We start from the raw sequence: 19,897 nt of genomic DNA, 5'->3' as shown, positions 1-19,897 counted from the left end.
TTCCAGGAATGCTACCAAACTGGACGTCAACCTCGTCCCCAGGGCCTTCTCGACGATTTTTAAATGGCAATCACCATTTTGAACAGTGGAGATGGCCCTGGGGATCAGGTTGAACTGTACACGAACTATCCATTTGTGTGTATTCTGAAACTTTTCGCACCCGGGCAATCTGGTTCTCAACTAACTTTTTACTAATACGGATTTCCTTTCTGTCCTGCAGAGACTGGGTGTACTGACCACCTATTGGCTGATAGGAAAGGAAGGCTTCGACAAGCCCCTACCCGAGCTCCCACTGGAGACATCAGAACCACTTTTTGAGACTCTTGACGTGTATTATGCAAGTTAACTGACAAAGGAACAAACTAGATATGCGATTCCTTCAAGATCTTTATTATGTTTTCGTACAGAAAGTAGACAAAGCTAAGTTTACAAAATGTAACCGAGCACTGAAACGGAAGGTGGGGTGCCGGCGGGAGGGGGGGCGGTGAGGCTAGGAGAGCTTGAAAGTTTAAAATTAATGGGAAGGTGCGAACAATTTTTCGAAGGTATGTAATTGGATAGCATTGCAAATTTTCTTCGCTATTTTTTTGGAGGGGAGGGGGGGGGGGGGGGTGGTGGACGGGATGAGTTCCTAAAGAGGAACTTTTCAAATTGGTATTTATAAATAAATCATCTCTCCTAAAACTCTCAAAACACGGAGGTGCACTATAGAAGGGGACTTCCCAAAGAAAACCGAACTTATTATCAGCGAACGAAACAATAAATGAAACGGTCAGAGCTGATGCAAACCGAGTTGACAAAAAAACAAATTTAACCAACTTTTCCAAAATGTTTCGTTTGAGGTAAAGACGAAGCAAGCTCACAAATTAAAACAACCTGATAACTTTCACACGGGTACCGAATCTAACAATTTACTTAAATTAACGACCAAGGAATGGTTTCGTCTGTTATCGTTCGGTTCACTCTGAAGTCGATACCTTTTATAGTGCGTCTCCATTGTGCAGCCTTGGATTTCTAAAGTAACAAAATTCTGACTTTTTCTCAATATTTTTCAAATGAATTCTTGAAAGCAAACCCGATGTTATTAAAATTAATGTTGCCGAGAGCACAAAGTCACAAGTTTGTAAAATTCATTTTCGTTTGGAAGGGAAACGCCCTGAACTATTTCTCTTTTTAACTCGTGAAATGGGAAAGCAAGTTTTGAGTTGCGGTGTGTCGTCAGATTACTTTTTCGCTACTAATTGTTTTCTGCAAACCCTTACATGTCTACTTGTCAGTACACAATGAATGAAAAAAGAGAAAATCACTCACAGCCTGTGAAAATACAATCTTGCTTTCCACTATTATTTTATTACTGCGAGTTGTGAACAAAAAATATAACTTTATCTTTTGATTTGAATATCATTTACATTCTCTTTAATTTTATGTACAAGGCTGAGATTCAATAAATTTACATGTTCGCATACAAGACCCTGATTTTGTTACAATAAATTGTCACCGCGAACAACTAGAAAACCACTAGAAACTTATTCTGTCCCTTAGAAAAATTTACAATTCTTACTAATTTAAACACATACAGAACTGCACTGTAAGTGGAAACATGAACCTCCAGCATTTATTAATTCCTAATATTCTCCTTAGATTCTTTATCATTTTCTTTTCTTTTTTTTTTTTTTTGCTTTCTTTACAATTTCAATTTCACATTCTTGATTGAAAAACTAAATTTTCACGGGCAATTCTAGAAAACGTATGCAAAAAAGTGAAGAATTTTGATCATAAGTCCTTATAACAAAACACTCGGAACAAATTGAATTGGAAAGCAGGTACCTTATTCAAGGTCATTCCCAAGCCTAGTCCACCAGGGACCATAAGGAAGTACCTGTGCAAAGCCTCGTTGCATTGTCTCCTGTATATCTAAGAGGACATAATAGTGGTTCCGTAGTCGAGGTCATCCTTAAGCCCGGTCCATTTGTCTGGGACCATAAGGACGTACCTGTGCATGGCCCCGGCTAACAGTGTCTTGTAGAGCTAAGAGGACACCATACTGGTTCCTTAGTCAAGGTCACTCCCAAGCCCGGTCCATTTGTCCGGGACCATAAGGAAGTACCTGTGCATGGCCTCGGTGAATCGTGTCCTGTACAGCTCTGGGGACACAACAGTGGGCATTCTTCCTTGGCCTCCCAGAATACCACTCGCTTTCACGTACATTTCTAGCTTCTTATCCCACGTAAATGTTCGGATAAAATCTAGAAGGAAAAAAATTACACAACGAGAGTCAACGATTGTCACACAACACTTCACCCAGACAGGCTGCGTGACGATCCTAATAAACAGTTGTGAATACAGTTGAATCAATCGAGAAATAAATCGAGAAGTTACAAACTAGCGTCCACACTACGCCGGAAGTAAAATTATTTGGAAACGCAGCTTTATTTCTACGATTAGGCCTCAAGTGCACACTAATCCGTCACGAAAACGGAGCTTTCGAAAACTCTCTTCAAACCGGAGGAATTTGAAGACACCGGCTTTGCGTTTTCGTGTGGACGAAAACGATGGCGTCACGATAATAATGTGATTCAGTTCCCTGACCGAGTTTTCCTCAAACACAAATCCAAAATGACCGGTGATTGTTGAGTTTTCAAATCCCTCCGACATAGTGAGGACGGAAAACATTTGATGCGTTTTCAGAGTGAAAACTCCGTTTACAAATTCCTCCGTCTTAGTGCGACACAAAGCGAAGCAACATGGCAGTCGAACGAAACAGACAGCTATAAGGGTTGAGTGCCTCACCTATGATTCCAGTAACGAGTTCAGATCTGGCTTCATCTATGCCGACAAGAAGCGAGTAATCCATGACCATCTGCTGAGCGAGAAACTCGGTGTCGTTATGAATCGCACGGGAGAGAATCGCTTTAGAATGCGGTCGGAAAAATATCGGACATTCACGGATCACTAGGAAAAGAGAAAAACGGTTTAAGAAAAAAAAGTGTTCAACCAATGGGAAGAGCGGGAAAATATGCAACTGATGGTAAGCGCGGGAAATCATGCAATCGATGGCAAACGCGGAAAAAATTTAACCAATGACATCTGCGGGAAAACATGCAACCGATAGCAAATGTGGAAAACGTGTCAGAGAGCGCGGGAAAACTTGCGAAAGATAAATCACGTTCTGCACTTAATTAGGTAAAGTCTGCATACGAGCCAAGTGGCTCATCAGGCCGGAGCTTATCCGGTTTCTGTAGCATGAAGCGACTAGGGTGGAGAGACGCACTGTGAGAGTAGTGTCTTGCCTAAGAACACAACACTATGTCCCCGGCCAGGGCTCCAACCCGAACCGCTCGATCCGGAGTCGAGCACACTAACCATGAGGCATTTGATTAGCTGAAAGGAAAAGAAGATAACTTTTATTGGTTACAGCAGGTTATACTCAAAAACAAAGCTTATCACACTCCACAAGTGAAGATGAAAAAAGGCAGCTCTTTAACGAGAGCTGAATATGATTATTACTCACTTTCAAGTAAATTTTCGTCCAACAGGACATCATTCTTCAGCCCAGAAGTCTGAACATAACGGCTCCGCATAGATCCTTTTAAATCAAAAGTCTGAAGAAAAAGATGTAAGAAATGTAATTCAGCTTTGAATTTCTGGTGGTATTATAAAAGGTAGACAGTGCCATAACTTCTGCATCGAGCATAATAGGGACTTAAAGAAACGCTACAGCGAGCAACTACTACGACTACTTTGGCTGATTTCGCTGTACAGCAACAGGTGTGCAGCTTCTATGTGTCTTTGCAAAGATGGCTTCGTTCAGGGAAACCAGGAACTATTCTACTTTCATACGACATAGGCTTGATTAATGACCATGATTTCCTTCTCCAGTATCCGTCTTACTTCTCCCAGAACTTAGATTTGCCTCTCAGCTGCTTTTAGAACCGCCTGTACTATAACATAAAAAGCTCGATTTCTGCACGGGCAGGGTGTTCGTACAACGTGAAGAGTCCGAAAACACAAAACTGTCGATTCTAAAAAAATACATTTGGAACAGCCATAAACAATTATAGCTCAGCTTAGCGGATACGAAGTTTTGTTATCTGCAGTTGTTCGACCCGGTACAAATATGACTGTCGCTCACGGTAGATGTTTAAATCGTTCAAATTTTCTGTACAAATGACACAAACAATTATTTTCGAACGGAGTTTTATGATTGAGTACTTTATCTATTAACTGTTTGAACAACAGCGGAAAAAGCGTTAAAATGAGAGGGAAACAACAAACTTATACTCACGTAGTGAAGAGTACGCGAAACCAGGCACTTTCCCATAGTAGTAACCAAGGTTACGGCGGGAAAGCCGTACTGGAACGCGCCTCGTGACGTCACCTAAAGTGATCTTCACTATTTGCCGCCGTACTACAGCCTAGCCGTACCATATCTTGAAGTCCCTAATGTGTTTCAAACGGTAGGGCGTTTCTGCCGCTTTCGATCACATCTAGAGACTAGGGGTAGTTCTACTCCCCCCTGGATTAGATGCTAGTCCATCACAGAGTTACCCCCCAGCATTAAACTTGCAGGTCCCAATTAATACATTTAGGAGGAGACATTACGTTGCGTTCTGTGGCAGAGCTCAAATCAGTACCGCTCGATCCGGGGTCCAACCGGCTAACCATTAGGCTACAGTCCCTCCCACAGACAGTGCCATAGTCTGCCGCTGTTTTCACTCACCCCCCGTTTAATTGTGGGGTCGCCATGTTCAATGCATCAAATACCTTGTCGATTTTCCGGTCGTAAAACAAGTTCTCCATCACAAGCACATCTTGTCTCATCGTTGCGCTCGTCTGTGAGTTCTTGTAACCAATTCTGTATATACCCAAGATCTTCGCCAACAAGGTCGGTCGCTATAAAGGAACGAAATAACGGTACAAACTTAGGCCTGTTTTTCACTACGACATAACACGGTATGAGGACACGCAAAATACAACCAAAAGCTAAAGCAAAGGCAGAAAAAAAAGTGTTTGTTCTTCTTGTGCTTGCTCTTATTCTTTTGTCTAGTGAGAAGGCGCTGCTGTAAGCATAAACATCGTCCGCCATCTTGTTTTACTGTATCGAAGAGGCATAGAACCGAAAATAAGACAATTATCCATTCTGCGCATGCCTCCGTGCTTATGCTTGTGTTGTAGGCGCCCTCTCTACCGTCATGATTGTGCTTGTGCTTATGTCGTAGTGAAAACAAAGCTTTACTTTAAATAAAAAAAAAGCGTAATAAATACGAAATCAAAATGCACAGCAGTCAACATTTTTCTTCTTCCCGATCGTCCAACCTATGAACATCTACAATTGGTTAATAATGGCCGGGTGCGAACTAGAGGTGCATCGGAAGAAAAAATTAAGGGGGTGGGGACTGGGATGGAGAAAAAGAGAGTGACGTCATCTTGTCATGTGACTACACTATACCTGTTCATCGAGAGCTTTATTGATGTAGCGGAAGTAATGAGGAGCAAACTCCAGAAAACACTGCAACTCCTGCCGGGACATCTGCTTCATAACAAACCGGTCATCTGCAACGGCAAGCCAAAAACGATATTCCTTTTGAGTTATTTTGGCTGCATACAAAATTGAAGGAAACCTGAAAATAATAGTTTACTAAGATAGAAAAACACCGAAGAGATAATAATAAACCATAAAGAAACAAGGATGGTTAAGGATGGAGAAAATTGACACGGATTACAAACGACGAACTTGAAAAATTTAGGCTAAACTTTTGCGAATGCGCAAACCATGAATTTGCTCCTTTTAATTATTCAGTATATTCTTGATTTACTTCGGGCAAGGCAAACGCGAATTACTTTGGACACTCAACTGAAAACTGCTCTAAGTAAAGGAAGTGCTGTGCATCACCAGTATTGTAGTTTTGGTTGCATTCAAACAAGAAAAAAAAACCATGAAGTTTAAGTTTCCTTCCATTTGCAGATAATTTGGCGTATGTCAAAAAATTGTATCTCCTTTAAATCATAAAGAAAGCCGACAACTACTCACCTAATGATTTGAAAAAAGCTGATCCCGACTTTCCGCCTTGAGCCCCCCACGCTACTGAATGCTGCAGAGATCGAATGTACCTACAAGAGACAAGTTATATACAATCACGTGTCTTTAATCAAAGTCTCCCTGTGTTTCTAGAGACGAGAGGCTACGGGGAGATTTTCGTAGAGAAAGACAGCAAAGAACGCAAGCATAATAATCTGTGATAGTATATCCTGTTAGGAAGAATTATATGACATTAATCTCTTTTTAATGAAATATTTACCCCCCGACAAAAGTCTTGGGACAAATTTGCACTTTAGGCGCTTTTGCACACACAGCAGAAAAGAACAGAACTTCACCTGCCTAGCCTCTCCCCCCACCCCACATACAATGTTGAAAACGAGTACCTGTAATTTCTCCTAAGTTTCAACAATCTATTGGGTGAGGAAGGGGCAAAAGCAACGCGTTGTTAAAGGGATAGAAGTGTTGTTAATTTTTCAGTTGAAAAACACAGATCATTCGTTGCATTACATCAGTGTACCAAGGTTGTCCATGATAACAGTTCCGGTCCAATTCTGCTGAGTAGGAATATGGTCTATTGCGCTACCGGCCATCGGTACATTCACAACCTCGTTGACTGCACAAGCAACATCTGTCATTGAGTTTCGAAACAAAAAGGGCGCATGCCGAAGCCCATAATCTCGAAATGCCCTGCTATAGCTGTCCCCAACCAATATCTTCATTGGTCCCAGTGACCTGGGGCCCGTTTCTCGAAAGCCCCAGAAAATTTCCAAGCGCTCAAAGCCATGTTTAATTTATTTGTATCTAAAAACAGAGAGGTGTATACGCCTGAAACGTATAGTATGAAGGGAACTCCTGTTCATGTTAAGAATGTATGAACAAAACAGCTCTGTAATCAAAAGGTTGAAGATTTTGCTATGGCTTCCCCGGTGCGAAAATTCGAGAAATGAGCCCCTGGAGAAAAAATTCCAGAGTAGAGAAATGCATGTCTGTGGGTAGTACCGAGTATATCACTACAAGATCTGTAAGGGATGTGTGTGCCTTCTTACAAAAATACGAAAGTCTTCAATTCTTACTTCTCTTCGCCGTCAGGAAAGATTCTCTTTCTCAGAAGTCGAAACTGTTCAGCAAAATATATACTACAGTAGAACCGGCAGGTATTGTCAGCAAACTCTGGAATTACCAAAAGAAAAAAGAGACAGAACCTGTTAATCACCTCAAGCATTTTCGTAATTAAACTCATTCAACATCAGCAAATTAGATATTTATTTCACCTGTCACGCAATCTCTGCTTTGCTTGTCACAAAAAGTTACATATATCACACAATCCATTGAGGATTACTTTGCTTGACGAGACCTGTCACGCAATCTCTACTTGGCTTCTCACACAAATAGATACATATGTCACACAATCAATTAAAACAACACTGCGTGACGAGACAAGAGAAGCCCCAAAGAGGGACGCTGTGTGAAACGGCATTGAAAATGACAAATATACAAGAAATGCCACCAAAAAACGAAAAACATGCTCTTACGGTGTTTGAAGTGAAAATCCACCGCCGGATTAGCATCTTTTCTTTGGAAGCCAAACTGTACGAGATCTGAAAAAAGGAAAGATCGCATTATCCATATATGCACAGTAAAAAATTGAGAGCTTAAGCAATGACGACGGCAAACTAGGCCTGAGAACAACGCCTTGTAAAAAATGAATTTATATTTTACCTTCGAATTTCTCAATTTTCTAGATCCGTCCTACAGCAGCGCGCACGAATAACGCGTGAATTGTCCAATCAATAAATGCTACCGAAAATAGGGCCTGTTGATAACCAATTAGATTCGAGAATTTTGTTACAGTTTTGATTAACGTGGGCGGACTGACAGGGATACAGTGAGTAGTTTTGTTTCATGCGTATTTACTGTGTAGGAATGAGCATTTTCCTGCAAGATATGAACTGTTAATTACCATTGTCATCTTGAGCTGAAGTATCTTGAGTTGGAATATTCTCCACCTTCTTGATGTCCTCTTTCTGAGCAGCAGTGTGTTTCACCTTGGAGTACACGACCCTTTCCGCTTTGCTGTGCTTTCTGTGAGGTGATGATTGTGAGTCGGGCTCTACTCGATATTCCTGACTGTTGCTCATGAACTCTAACTTGTCCGAGACCACGCTTGCCGTGTCCCCGTCCTGTCCCGTCCCGCACTCCGTCTCGGGATTCACGATATCCAGATGTACATAACCTGCATGATACAAAAGTTAAACATCTCTGTCACTCAAAAGTTCAAACATCAATTTCACTTTCCAACACCAATCACTTTAAAAATGAATATATGAATTACTCCGCACCAATAATACCGATATTACTTCATATTACCCAATTTTCAAAACTGCGCGCGTTGCGAAAAAGATTTAAAGAATAATAAACACAATAGCCACCATTTGGGACAAAAATATGCTCGGATATTTGTCCTTGGACATTATCTGGTCCTCGAAGCTCGCAGTTTTCCTCGAGTTTTTCCTCGAGCTTCCGAGAGCGTAGCTAGAGGAAAACTGTTCGCTTCTCGGCACAGATTATGACCGCGGACAATATCGTAGGATATTTTCGCGCCAAATGGAGGCTATTGTTTATATGTTACTTCATATCAATCACTTTGTTTGAATGATAGTTCAAAAAACTTGGCTGTACATCCAAAAATATTCCCTGCTTCCATAGCTGCTCGGCTTAAGGACATCTTGACGTGATAGAATTTAGTCCCTCTTGGGAGTAACATAGTTTATCTTAGGTCTCGTCCACACTACGTCGGAAGAATTTTAAAACAGAGGTTTCACTCTGAAAATGATTCAAATGTTTTCCGTTCACACTCCGCCGGAGGAACGCAACAATCACCGCCTATTTTGGATTTGTGTTTGAAGAATATTCGGGCAGAGAAATTGACGCCATCGCTTGCGAAAAGCTCCGTTTTCCGTCCACACGGAAACGAAAAGCCGGCGTTTTTAAATTCCTCTAGTTTGAAGAGCGTTTTCGAAAAGTTCCGTTTTCGTGACGGATTAGTGTGGACAGTAGGCCTAACTGTAGAAATAAAGTTGCGTTTCCACGCTTCCTTATAAGCTGAATCATAGGGTTCCTTCGGTTGTACCACTACGAACTACGAAGAGGGGGGGGGGGGGGGGGGAGGAGAAGAGGGAGGGGGATATGGAATGCTGGAAGCTTTGTCACAGATATATATTACAGGCATGGATCCATTTCGAGGTTACATTGTCTTAGTTGAAAATTTACTTCAGCTCACAGCTCAAAGTTACGTTTATAGGTTGTTACAAGTTTGAAAACCTGTTATATGAACTAAAATTGGGCAATGATCAGTCACTTATAACGAAAAGTCGGAATAGACCGGATTTCAATTGAGTGTCGTAAAAACCAAATCCAATTACTCACCAATTAGGCTACTCAGCCAATCTCAAACCGTGGTAAAACCAAAACCAAAACCAAAACCAAAGTAATTGCCTGATTACTTTCGACACACAATTGAAAAACCGCTCTAAGATATAAAAGCAATCAGAAAATACACAAAACAGGTTTTCATTTGTAACATTCTGTTGTTAGCCTGTAAGGATGAGACTCCTATTTATTCACCTTCATTCGCCTCTGTACTGGAATCAACTCTGATAATCTTGTCTGAACAATGCGGAATGTCCGCCTGCGGCTGTCCCTTCAGAGATACGTCAACAGACTTTCCGAAATCACTTAAAGAAAGCAAATGCCATAAGTTGCTAGACTACGAGTGGTCCCTCTTTCGATTAGTCCGTCGCGCGTGACGCGAAAGAAAACTGCACGAAAAAAAAATGGCCGTGCGTATTCCTGGGGGCAAGGATTGCCACGCTTCTTGCCCCCAGGATTTCGCGCGTACATTTTTATCTCGCGGTTTTCTTTCGTGTCATGCACGACGGACTAAGCGAAAGAGGGACCACTCGTATTCTATAAATTGCTAATGATCTTTACTTGTATAAAAAATCCTAACCAAAAGAAATAACACACTGAAACACCTGTAATTACAAATAACACGACACTTCTTTAACATGACTCAAAACAAACACATGTAGCCGCTGAACAAACACCTGAAAAACGTGAGACATGCTGTGGAGAGCTCTGACTAATGTGGAATAGCGCATAACTAGGACTAGTGGAAAACGTGGAAAAGTCTTCGCCCAAGGCTGGCTCCAATAAACAAGCTTACAAGGGTTTCAAACCAATTGAGGCCATCATGACATAATCATTTCTTTAATCTTAAGAAAAGCACTGCATGAAGAAATCATACCCGGCAAACAATTGAAAAGCTGCGAAAGGTAATTACAGTAATTTTTAGAGCCTCCTATGTCTTTGTTCTTTTGCCTTATTACGCTTGTCATCTTAAGACTGTACGACGAGTCACGCAGTCATGCGTGACTGCACATGTCACGAAAGCAGTTGTTACCTTTTACTTTGTAGAAATTCCCTGGTCGCTCCATTCATGATTTCTGATAGGGTCCGCTGAATATCAAGCAGGCACTCGTTATATTCTTTAGTGCTGTAGAAAAAACAAGAGCCATTTGTATATGTGTGCTGCAAAGACAAGTGCATGATGCAAATCTCATTTGAATTACTACCTTCGAGCTTTCTTTTCAAAATCTAGCTTCAAAGTTTCATTCATTAAACGAGCTACGGTTTTGACTCTTGAAAAGTTTAGCCTACATTTTTACATGTAAAGTTCATTACTTGTAATCCGTGTCAATCTTCTCCATCCTTAGTCAACCTTGTTCCTTTAGGTTATAATCTCGTTGGTGTTTTTCTGTCTTAGTAAACTATTATTTTCAGGATTTCTTCAATATAAAAGTAATTTTGTCTGTGACCAAAGTAACTTAAAATACCGTGACCGATCTAGTGCTCGTCTTTGACTTTGTGTTCTCTTATAATATAGGCAAGTCTAGATACGTTCCCCAAAATATTCCATGACATGGGAACTTCATCAGCACTATATTTCATAGTGCCTTCAACATCCCAATGTGGAAATTGGATATGCACCTTGTCCAATCACAGCACGATGTAAACGTGATACTGCTTTTGTTTTTCAAATATTTAGTTTTTCTACCCGATGATAACTTTTCTTCATTATAATTATCACACAACTGTAATAACTCGAACCATGTAGCAAATTACACCCACAGGAGAAGAAATTGAGAAGGTATAAATTTAAAAAAAAGAATAGATAAATAAAAATCTCTCTGCACGCCAGACGTGCCTATGTGACGTCCTTACCTCAGTGTGTAGGCAATAATAGAGCTTGTCTCCTTCTCACTCACAACTACAAGTACTTTCTCCCCAGGGGGGAGAAGGTGGTGTTCATGGATTGGGCTACAAACAAAGCACTTGACATGTTAATAAGGACGATATTAATTGTATTTACCAAACCATATCACAGAGCAAATACAGGACTATTTAAATTCTGTGTTAATATGATTAATAGCCTGTTCTAGGCTCTCGGTCTGTAGGGACGATCGAAAAAGCGGGCAGGCGACCGGCGGGGTCTGCGTCTTATTCTCTAACAGACCCCGCTTGTCCCTCACCTGCTTTTCCAATCGTCCCCACTGCCCGAGAGCCTGGAACAGGCTATATGATTAAGGCCCCTATCATCATGGTAATTGGTTTTAACCTATCATTAGTACTGTCTACTGGGATCGTCCCGCTTTTGTTTGAAGACCAATTTCGATATATTACAATTCAGCCTAAAACAACAGACCTCAGTACGAGGCTCCGGGGAATAACTACAGAGTTTGTGGGGATTATTCCCCAGAGCCTCGTGCTGAGGTCTATTGTGTTAGGCTGAATTTTAATATATCGAAATTGGTCTATTGTGACCGATTATCGAGTGGTTTTCCAGATTACAGACACTCCAGAGAATAACAACCTGATCATTGCAGGATAAAAAAACCTACAGAGACCTTAGTCACGAAAACGGTCACGAGAATTCAGATAGAGGACAAAAGATTACAAAACATGCAAGAAATATAACTTACAAGGTGGAGGCAACTGGTTGAAAAGCTGAGCTGGACATGAATGATGATATGATGTGTTTCACTTTACCACGCTTGCTCGTTCCGGTTAATCCTGCAAAACAGGTTTGTCTTGAATGTTTATCCATTATTCACAGACTAGAATGAAGCGCTTCCTTATCAATAATGGCCAGGTCTTTTTAGTCCGTTGGAAATTATGAAGCTTAAAGGAGCTCAATCACGGTATTTTGGCCACGTACAAAATTACCTTTAAATTGTAGGAAATCTGACAATAGTAGTTTACTAAGATAGAAAAACATCAAAGAGATAATAATAAATCATAAAGGGATGAGGATGGTTAAGAATGGAGAAGATTGACACGGATTGCAAACAACGAACTTGAAAAATTTTAAGAAGCACAAACCGTGTCGTAGCTTCTTTAAACAATGAAGCACCTGGAATACAGGTCTTCAGTATACAGAAATATATGTTCTTGTTTTTGGCGTACTTTCACTTTCACTAGCCACCTGGAAACCTCTCGTTTCGACGTCTACGACTTGGAATGTTTACATAACAGACCTTAATATGTGTCCAAAAAAGAACGATTTTTCCTTGGGGAAAGTCAGTAAAGGATGTATGTATGTATGTAACATTGTACGTATGGTCACCGACCGCGAATGAAACATTTGTTTAATCCTTTCTTTCTAAGTGAGGGTTAGATACGGAAAACAAAAGCTCGCAGGATTCTAGCTGCTGAAATTAACTGACGGCATAGTTCAGACCAGCTCTTGCTGGGAGAGTGGGGTTGGTCAGTGGCTTACCGTCAGAAGTAGGCGTAACATCCGGGTCTCCTCCTTCAGTACCGAGAGCTGTTGGAAAATGATAAATTCAATATATTCAAAAACAAGAAAATGCATTAACATCCTACGGCTAAAATACCCGGCTTAGGACAAGTCTTATAGAACATATCTTCAGTGGGTGCAGTGCTAAAATCATCTGAACCAATAAAAGGCTTTGTTGCTTTGACTGCAGCCAATGAGCTTTATGTGACGCTCCAGATAACGTCTAGCGCTCTGGTGGGCAATGCTCTCGCTTGAACTGTACACATCACAGCTTAAAATTTCTTTAAGTTTCATAGGTTAGTAAAGGAATAAGATTGATGCTGGATGTTACTTTCCCTATCTTGATCTATCTTAATCCCTCATGGGATCGCACACTGCTGTATACATTCACAAATGACGAATTAGGGAAAGGAGTTGTCCAGCAGGACTTGCCAATCTTGGTCCAACTAATTGCATTGATCAAAGAGCCGAGTTTCAAAGAAATACCGCTGTCCAGTAGGACCGTTTGATTTCAAAGGAGTTTGCGGAATTCCAGTCGTAAACCGACGAAAAATACCTCTCAAAGGACTTTCCAACGGAGGAATGATTCCAAGAAAAAAATGAACATTATATTAAGTAAAGAAGCACTGCAAAATTAACTTCACTGATTCTTAACTTCTTAAAAAAGGTCTTGTTTTTTAATATTGAAATAAATGCTATGAATACTCTGATAATTAATGTCCGAAAAATTTCGGTTCAGTCCTACCCTTTTTAGCTGTTGCTTGCCACTGATTGACCGCCCAGGACTGGGAACGAGCGACACCTTTGAAATGAAAGCAAAGATAAAACGTGGTGAGCCTTTAATCTCTCTCTCTGTCTTACTTTATCGTCAATGAGATGATAACAGCTTATGGTGCTGGGAGTAGTTATATATAGATTATAGCTTAGCTCTGGTAGAGAGCTAGTTTAAATACCAGAAGATCTAGGATTGAAATAACAGGGAAGCAAATCACTTGCCCTCTTGCTGTGATCAAACCACAATGAACAGTGGACTCGATTCATAGATTACTGTAGTTAACTAGACGTGACATTTCAGTGAGTCTTAAATACAGTTGCGATTATTGACACGAGAAATTGATACCGATCAACTTTTCTCCAGGAACAGACTGTTTGCTGTTCCATACGATGTGTAAAACATATTAGGTAAGCAGGTAAATTTGATCCTGATAAATACGGATGAGTGACGTATGACTGCAAAGAAACAGCGACTGGAGATCATTAACGTACATTCTCTCCAGCCCTACCCTTCTTTGATGAGCGGTGCTGCAGTGTGCCCCCAACAGACTGGGTCCTAAAAAGACCTTGAATGCAAAAAAGTTCCAAAAACAACATTATGGTCAATTGAAAAATTTCGTGTTGAGGAACCATAGAAAGAAACACGTATGCAGCTCGATAGAGAGACAGAGAACTACTATCCAAACTGGATAAGCTTTGCCGACAAATGCTTGATTACTGGATTAAAATTATTATTCGCGACAACAAATGAATGTGTTTTCCTTTTCTCTTCGTCTATCAGCGTGTTAGAATCGACAAACAAGTTAAAATCTGTAGTCAATGTTATAGCGGCTTTTAAATGTGGCTAAATATCATTTAGGCAAGGTTAAACTCGAGCTAATGCAACTAGCTAGTGTGCCCATCCAGCTAATATCATTTAGGCAAGTTAAATATGAGCTTATGCAGCCAGCGGTTTCCGCGTTTGGGAGTACGTGACCTGTGGGGCGGCCTTCAGGGGTTTTGCAGGGGTTTATGGTTCATTGCATAATAGTGTTGTAGTGTATTCTGCTGATTGTTGCGGATCAGTTGCACTGCTTTGCTCGCGAATCATTGCGGATTCTTGCCTCTTCGTTGCCTTTGTTCTCTTTCAAGAGCTGTTGTCTATCATTGTTTATACAATAATGACGGCCAGGTCAACCCGTAACAGTCAAGCGGCGGCCTTCGATGCCATTGTTTCTGTTGCTGAGACGACTCGACCACGTCCCAATGATGCAAATCTCCCTCCATCAACTTCACAGACACCGGTCGTTCCTTCGACGTCTCAAGCTCAGCCTGCTGATCAGCCTTCTCCCGCTTTCTTGGCATCGGTTATCAATGCGGTCAAGCAAGCCCTCGCGGCCGAGCAAGCTTCAAATTTGCCATTGACGCCTCCAGTTTCTTCATCCACGAGTGTGCCGGAGGCGGCCATGCCTGGGGGCGTTCCTCCATCGTCTCTATCTTCTGGCCAGCTAGATGCTCAAGTCTCAGCCCTGGCAGCCTCTGGCGTTGGCTTTCCGCCAGTTTCGGCGGTCGCTGCGAGCGCTACGGCGCAAGGTAGGCCCAATTTTGTTGTGCCTTCTTTTGTTTCTACGTTTGCCTCGCCAATACCCGCACTTGCAACTTCTTCGTCCAATTCCGCTATTGGGACCGCGTCGCTCGCTCTCGGCGGTGTTTCTTCGCCGGCCCAGTCGCCTATACTGCATCAGGCTTTCGTGGTTGGCCCTGGGTTTTCGCCCATTCCAGCGAAGCTCGTAAGCCAGATTGTGGCTGGGAAGTTTGTAGAGCTGAACGAGCTGCTTTCGGTTAACATAGTTTCAACTGAGTCCGAGCCTCAGTTGCTGCTCGACGGTCGGTTGGTGCTAACTTCGACACCTAAAAAACCTAAACGGCGCATTGAGGATATATCGAGTTGGCTGGAGGCTTTCTCAGTGTACAGCCTCATTTTGTCGTCCCACTTCCCTCAGCGGTGGAGGGATTTGCTGCAATACCAGCTTTTGATTCTCCGCACATATCGCCAGTTCGCCGGTCGGGTTTGGTTGGCGTATGATCGGGCCTTCCGCGAACACGCTGCCGCAACGAACTTGACGGACTGGTCGGCCATAAATGTCCAGTTGTTTAATTTCCACGTGGCTGGGGCCTCTGTCCGTCCTGGCCATGAATTGTCAGATGAATCCACGGAGCCACATGGAGCTACGTCTTCCCACATTATTTGCAAATCGTGGAACCGAGGCCGTTGTGTTGCTCCTTCGTCATCATGCCGTTTTGCACACAAATGCTCCAGCTGCTTTGGTCCGCACCGCGTTGGAGCTTGCCCTGGCGAGCCACCAAGCCAGTCCCGAGCTTCTCCCAAACGGCAAGCTGACTCTTCTCCTTCTCGCTCGAGCAGCAAGTCCAGGCACTAAGCGATTGAAGTAGCAGACTTTAATAGTTGTCATTAGGCCCTCCCATACTGTTTTGACTTTGCTGTTAGGGTGGAGGACTTCTAGCTGCAGGTTTAGGTGCGAATAGACACTATCAGATTGGTTGTTTGTCATTTGCCGCGTTATGTTTGTTATTTCCCACCACTCTATGTTGTTGTTCGTTCGTTTTAGGAGGGCATATTTACCACTTGTATTTTTTTTTTTTTTTTTTTTGACCTTTTGTGCTTGAATTAAATCTAGTCGCTTCAGTTTTATTTTCGTGGCATTTGTTGTTTACCAGGTTGTGCATCAATTAGGGGGTTTGGGTTGGGGTTAGATATTATGGGGCCAGGTATTGACTCCTGTTCTATTTGTGTTCCTTCCCTAGTTCCTCTCCCCCCAGTTTCAGCAGTCACTCCTCTGCAGGCGGAGCAGTTTGCCTGGGAGTTGCGGCTCCATCCCCATCAACAGCAGGTTCATTTTGTATTGGATGGAATCCGTCACGGGTTCAAATTGGGCTTCTGCCCGGCCCAAAAGCTTAAGGCGGCTAAGAAAAACAAACCATCTGCGCACCAGCATCAGTCTGTCATTGACGACTATTTAGCCAATGAGGTGTCGTTGGGAAGGGTGGCTGGCCCGTTTGATTCCCCCCCCTTCCCCAACCTCCAAGTCAGTAGCTTTGGTGTTATTCCAAAGAAGGGCCAACCAGGAAAGTGGCGCCTCATTGTGGACTTGTCTTCCCCAGGGGGGGCTAGTGTCAATGATGGGATCAACCCAGATGAGTTTACCCTCCACTACATAACTGTGGATCAAATTATTCGCCTAGTGTCTCGACTGGGAAAGGGGGCCCTCATGGCTAAGTTCGATGTCGAGGCTGCTTACCGCAATGTTCCTGTTCATCCATCTGACCGTTATTTGCTGGGGATGAAGTGGCGTAATCAATACTATGTGGATCTGGCTCTCCCCTTTGGCCTTCGATCAGCTCCTTTCATCTTCAATGCGATAGCAGACATGGTTGAGTGGATCCTCGTGCATTCTTACCAGATTCCAGACCTGCTGCACTACCTTGACGACTTCATCACTGCTGGCCCTCCTGAGTCATCTCAGTGTGCGCACAACTTGAGTATTGCAGTGTCAGTATGCAGACGTTTGGGCTTGCCACTTCACCCCGGCAAGTGTGTGGGCCCCTCAACTGTGCTCGTGGTCCTAGGTATTGAGCTGGATTCCGTTAATCAAATCACTCGTCTCCCCGCCGAGAAATTGTCCGCTTTGCGAGATCTCATTACTTCTTGGCTTTCTCGAAAATGGTGCAATAGGCAGGAGTTAGAATCTCTCATTGGCCATCTGCATCATGCGGCAAAAGTGGTCTGGCCTGGGAGAACCTTCTTGCGTCGCATGATCGACCTGTTATGCTGCTTTCGCAAAAGGGATCACCCGGTTCGCCTTAACAGGGAATTTCACTTGGACCTCCTGTGGTGGCACCAATTCTTGTCAGATTGGCACGGTGTTAGCTTTTGGCTGTTCCCAGGTTTATTGCCAGAGGCAGACGTCGAGGTGGCTTCTGATGCAGCTGGATCAATTGGTTATGGAGCATACTTCAAGGGCCTTTGGTTTGCTGGTTCCTGGGCTCCTTCTCAACAACAGCAGTCCATCGCTTATAAGGAGCTCTTTCCAGTTGTCATCGCTGCTCATGTTTGGGGACACATGTGGTGCAAGAAGCATGTCCTTTTCCGTTCAGACAACGATGCTGTCGTCCATGTTTTGAATTCCAGGACTTCTAAAGTACCGTGTTTGATGCGATTACTGCGCAGCCTGCTTCTGGCAGCCGCTCATCATAGTTTTTCCTTTTCTGCCCAACATGTACCTGGGGTTAACAATCAGATAGCTGATGCTTTGTCTCGCTTTCGTTGGCAGGACTTCAGGCAGTTGGTCCCGGATGCACAGCTTCACCCTACATGGATCCCGCCGGAGCTTCTGGCGGACTTGACTTCTCTGCCCTAGAGCAACAGTGCTTTTCCTTTCTGTCTCAAGGGCTCGCCCCCTCGACACGCCGTTCATATACTTCAGCACAATCAAAGTTCATTTCCTTTTGCCGTCAGCTTGGCAAGCTACATCCTTCTGGGTCCCCGTGCCCAGCAGACGAATGGACACTTTGCCTCTTTGTCACGTTTCTTGCGAGAACTATTCAGCACTCATCTATCAAGGTGTATCTGTCTGGGGTTAGAGCCCTTCATATTGAACAAGGGTTCCCTGACCCACTTATGAATTGCCTTCGTCTTCAACGGGTTGTACGTGGAATCAAGCGCTGTCAAGGCTCTCCTTCTTCTTCGCGACTTCCCATTACTGATGACCTGATGTTGGTTATTTGGCGGTCTCTTGACCTTTGCCTCCCGGACCATTGCATGTTCTGGGCAGCTTGTTCATTGGGATATTTTGGCTTCCTTCGCGCGTCCGAGTTCACTGTTCCCAACCTGTCTAGCTTCTCGTCATCTCTGCACTTGGGTGTTCAGGATGTTGCGGTGGATTCACCTTCAGCCCCATCATGCATGCGCATTAAGATTAAAGGTTCCAAGACTGATCCGTTTCGGAAGGGCTGTCTCATTCACATCGGCGTTGGTAGGCATCCATTGTGTGCAGTGCATGCTCTTATGACTTACCTTGCGCTCAGGGGTGATGCTCCAGGCCCCCTGTTTTTGTTCCAGAGTGGTCAGCCCCTCTCACGTTCTGTGTTGACGGATTGGCTTCGGCAGATCATGGTCTCCGCCAGGATTCCTGGTAACTTCTCGAGCCATAGCTTTCGTATAGGGGCTGCTACTGTCGCTGCTCGCAATGGAGTACCAGATCATTTGATTCAGTCCATGGGCCGCTGGTCAAGCAATGCCTATCAGCTCTACATTAGGACCCCGTCGGATGCCTTAGCTGCCCTCTCTAAAAAATTGGCTTGAGGAAAGCATTTGCGCTACCTGGAACGCCCTTTGGAGCTTATCTCTGGTTGCTGTAGCATGATGTTCCTGGGTCTTTCTTTTGGACTTGCAGTCCACCGTGGCTAGCTTCCTAGGTATGTGTTTATTTTGCATTTGCCCTTTATACCAGCTGAGTGGTGCTTGGGGGTAGGTTTGGGGGGATCGGAGGTACCATGTCACCCTGTCCCTGGGTCCCTCCTTTCTCCAAGCACCAGGAGAAGGGTTTCATCTGGGTGGTTCCTGCTTTCCAGGGTTGCCATGGATACCTCCTAGCGGCTTATGGCTTTGGCACCCCGCTAACCTTTAAGGCACCAGTTCCCAAGCTCATCTATTTGCGATGAGTTTAAATGTGGCTAAATATCATTTAGGCAAGGTTAAACTCGAGCTAATGCAACTAGCTAGTGTGCCCATCCAGCTAATATCATTTAGGCAAGTTAAATATGAGCTTATGCAGCCAGCGGTTTCCGCGTTTGGGAGTACGTGACCTGTGGGGCGGCCTTCAGGGGTTTTGCAGGGGTTTATGGTTCATTGCATAATAGTGTTGTAGTGTATTCTGCTGATTGTTGCGGATCAGTTGCACTGCTTTGCTCGCGAATCATTGCGGATTCTTGCACCCTCTCCTCCCTCCCGTTTTGTTCTTGGTCAGGGTAAGTATTCTCCAGGTAAGTAGATTCCACTGAATTTCTTTCAGTGTGACGGTGCCGGTTAGCGGACGCTCATTGGGTGGTTCCTGCTTTCCAGGGTTGCCATGGATACCTCCTAGCGGCTTATGGCTTTGGCACCCCGCTAACCTTTAAGGCACCAGTTCCCAAGCTCATCTATTTGCGATGAGTTTAATTAACAT

General features: G+C 43.4%; 3 protein-coding genes across 4 annotated transcripts in view; 2 read left to right on the top strand and 1 right to left on the bottom strand.

The window, feature by feature from the left end:
* The window catches only part of LOC110064853 (guanylate cyclase 2G-like), a 6,286-nt gene extending 5,923 nt beyond the window's left edge, over positions 1-363 (top strand). Inside the window, exon 7 of the mRNA XM_089288500.1 lies at positions 221-363. Within this exon, the coding sequence (XP_089144626.1) occupies positions 221-346 (126 nt within the window). The 3' untranslated portion in view covers positions 347-363. The remainder of the gene's footprint in view (positions 1-220) is intronic.
* A 960-nt stretch (positions 364-1,323) lies between these two features.
* The window catches only part of LOC110064879 (1-phosphatidylinositol 3-phosphate 5-kinase-like), a 46,202-nt gene continuing 27,628 nt past the window's right edge, over positions 1,324-19,897 (bottom strand). Inside the window, exons 25-40 of one of the 2 annotated variants that reach the window (XM_089288026.1) lie at positions 14,183-14,239; positions 13,645-13,701; positions 12,879-12,926; positions 12,082-12,172; positions 11,324-11,419; positions 10,503-10,595; positions 9,665-9,774; positions 8,001-8,273; positions 7,573-7,638; positions 7,114-7,210; positions 6,032-6,111; positions 5,450-5,553; positions 4,765-4,893; positions 3,512-3,602; positions 2,791-2,952; positions 1,324-2,246 (exon numbers count right to left, since the gene is read on the bottom strand). In XM_089288026.1, the coding sequence (XP_089144152.1) occupies positions 2,053-2,246; positions 2,791-2,952; positions 3,512-3,602; positions 4,765-4,893; positions 5,450-5,553; positions 6,032-6,111; positions 7,114-7,210; positions 7,573-7,638; positions 8,001-8,273; positions 9,665-9,774; positions 10,503-10,595; positions 11,324-11,419; positions 12,082-12,172; positions 12,879-12,926; positions 13,645-13,701; positions 14,183-14,239 (1,748 nt within the window). In that variant the 3' untranslated portion in view covers positions 1,324-2,052. The remainder of the gene's footprint in view (positions 2,247-2,790; positions 2,953-3,511; positions 3,603-4,764; positions 4,894-5,449; positions 5,554-6,031; positions 6,112-7,113; positions 7,211-7,572; positions 7,639-8,000; positions 8,274-9,664; positions 9,775-10,502; positions 10,596-11,323; positions 11,420-12,081; positions 12,173-12,878; positions 12,927-13,644; positions 13,702-14,182; positions 14,240-19,897) is intronic. The other variant, XM_089288027.1, reaches the window with a different exon arrangement.
* Positions 14,834-19,888, top strand: LOC149113191 (uncharacterized). The gene is made up of 2 exons (XM_089288454.1): positions 14,834-15,245; positions 18,005-19,888. The coding sequence occupies exons 1-2, from the start codon at positions 14,834-14,836 to the stop codon at positions 19,033-19,035; spliced, it is 1,443 nt and encodes a 480-aa protein (XP_089144580.1). The 3' UTR covers positions 19,036-19,888.

This window comes from Orbicella faveolata, unplaced genomic scaffold (genome assembly GCF_042242905.1).
Source record: "Orbicella faveolata isolate gen_17 unplaced genomic scaffold, um_ofav_v1 contig_15, whole genome shotgun sequence".
NCBI classification, from domain to species: Eukaryota; Metazoa; Cnidaria; class Anthozoa; order Scleractinia; family Merulinidae; genus Orbicella; species Orbicella faveolata.
The sequence above is the reverse complement of the archived record's forward strand: the minus strand, read 5'-3'. Positions and strand labels throughout refer to the sequence as shown.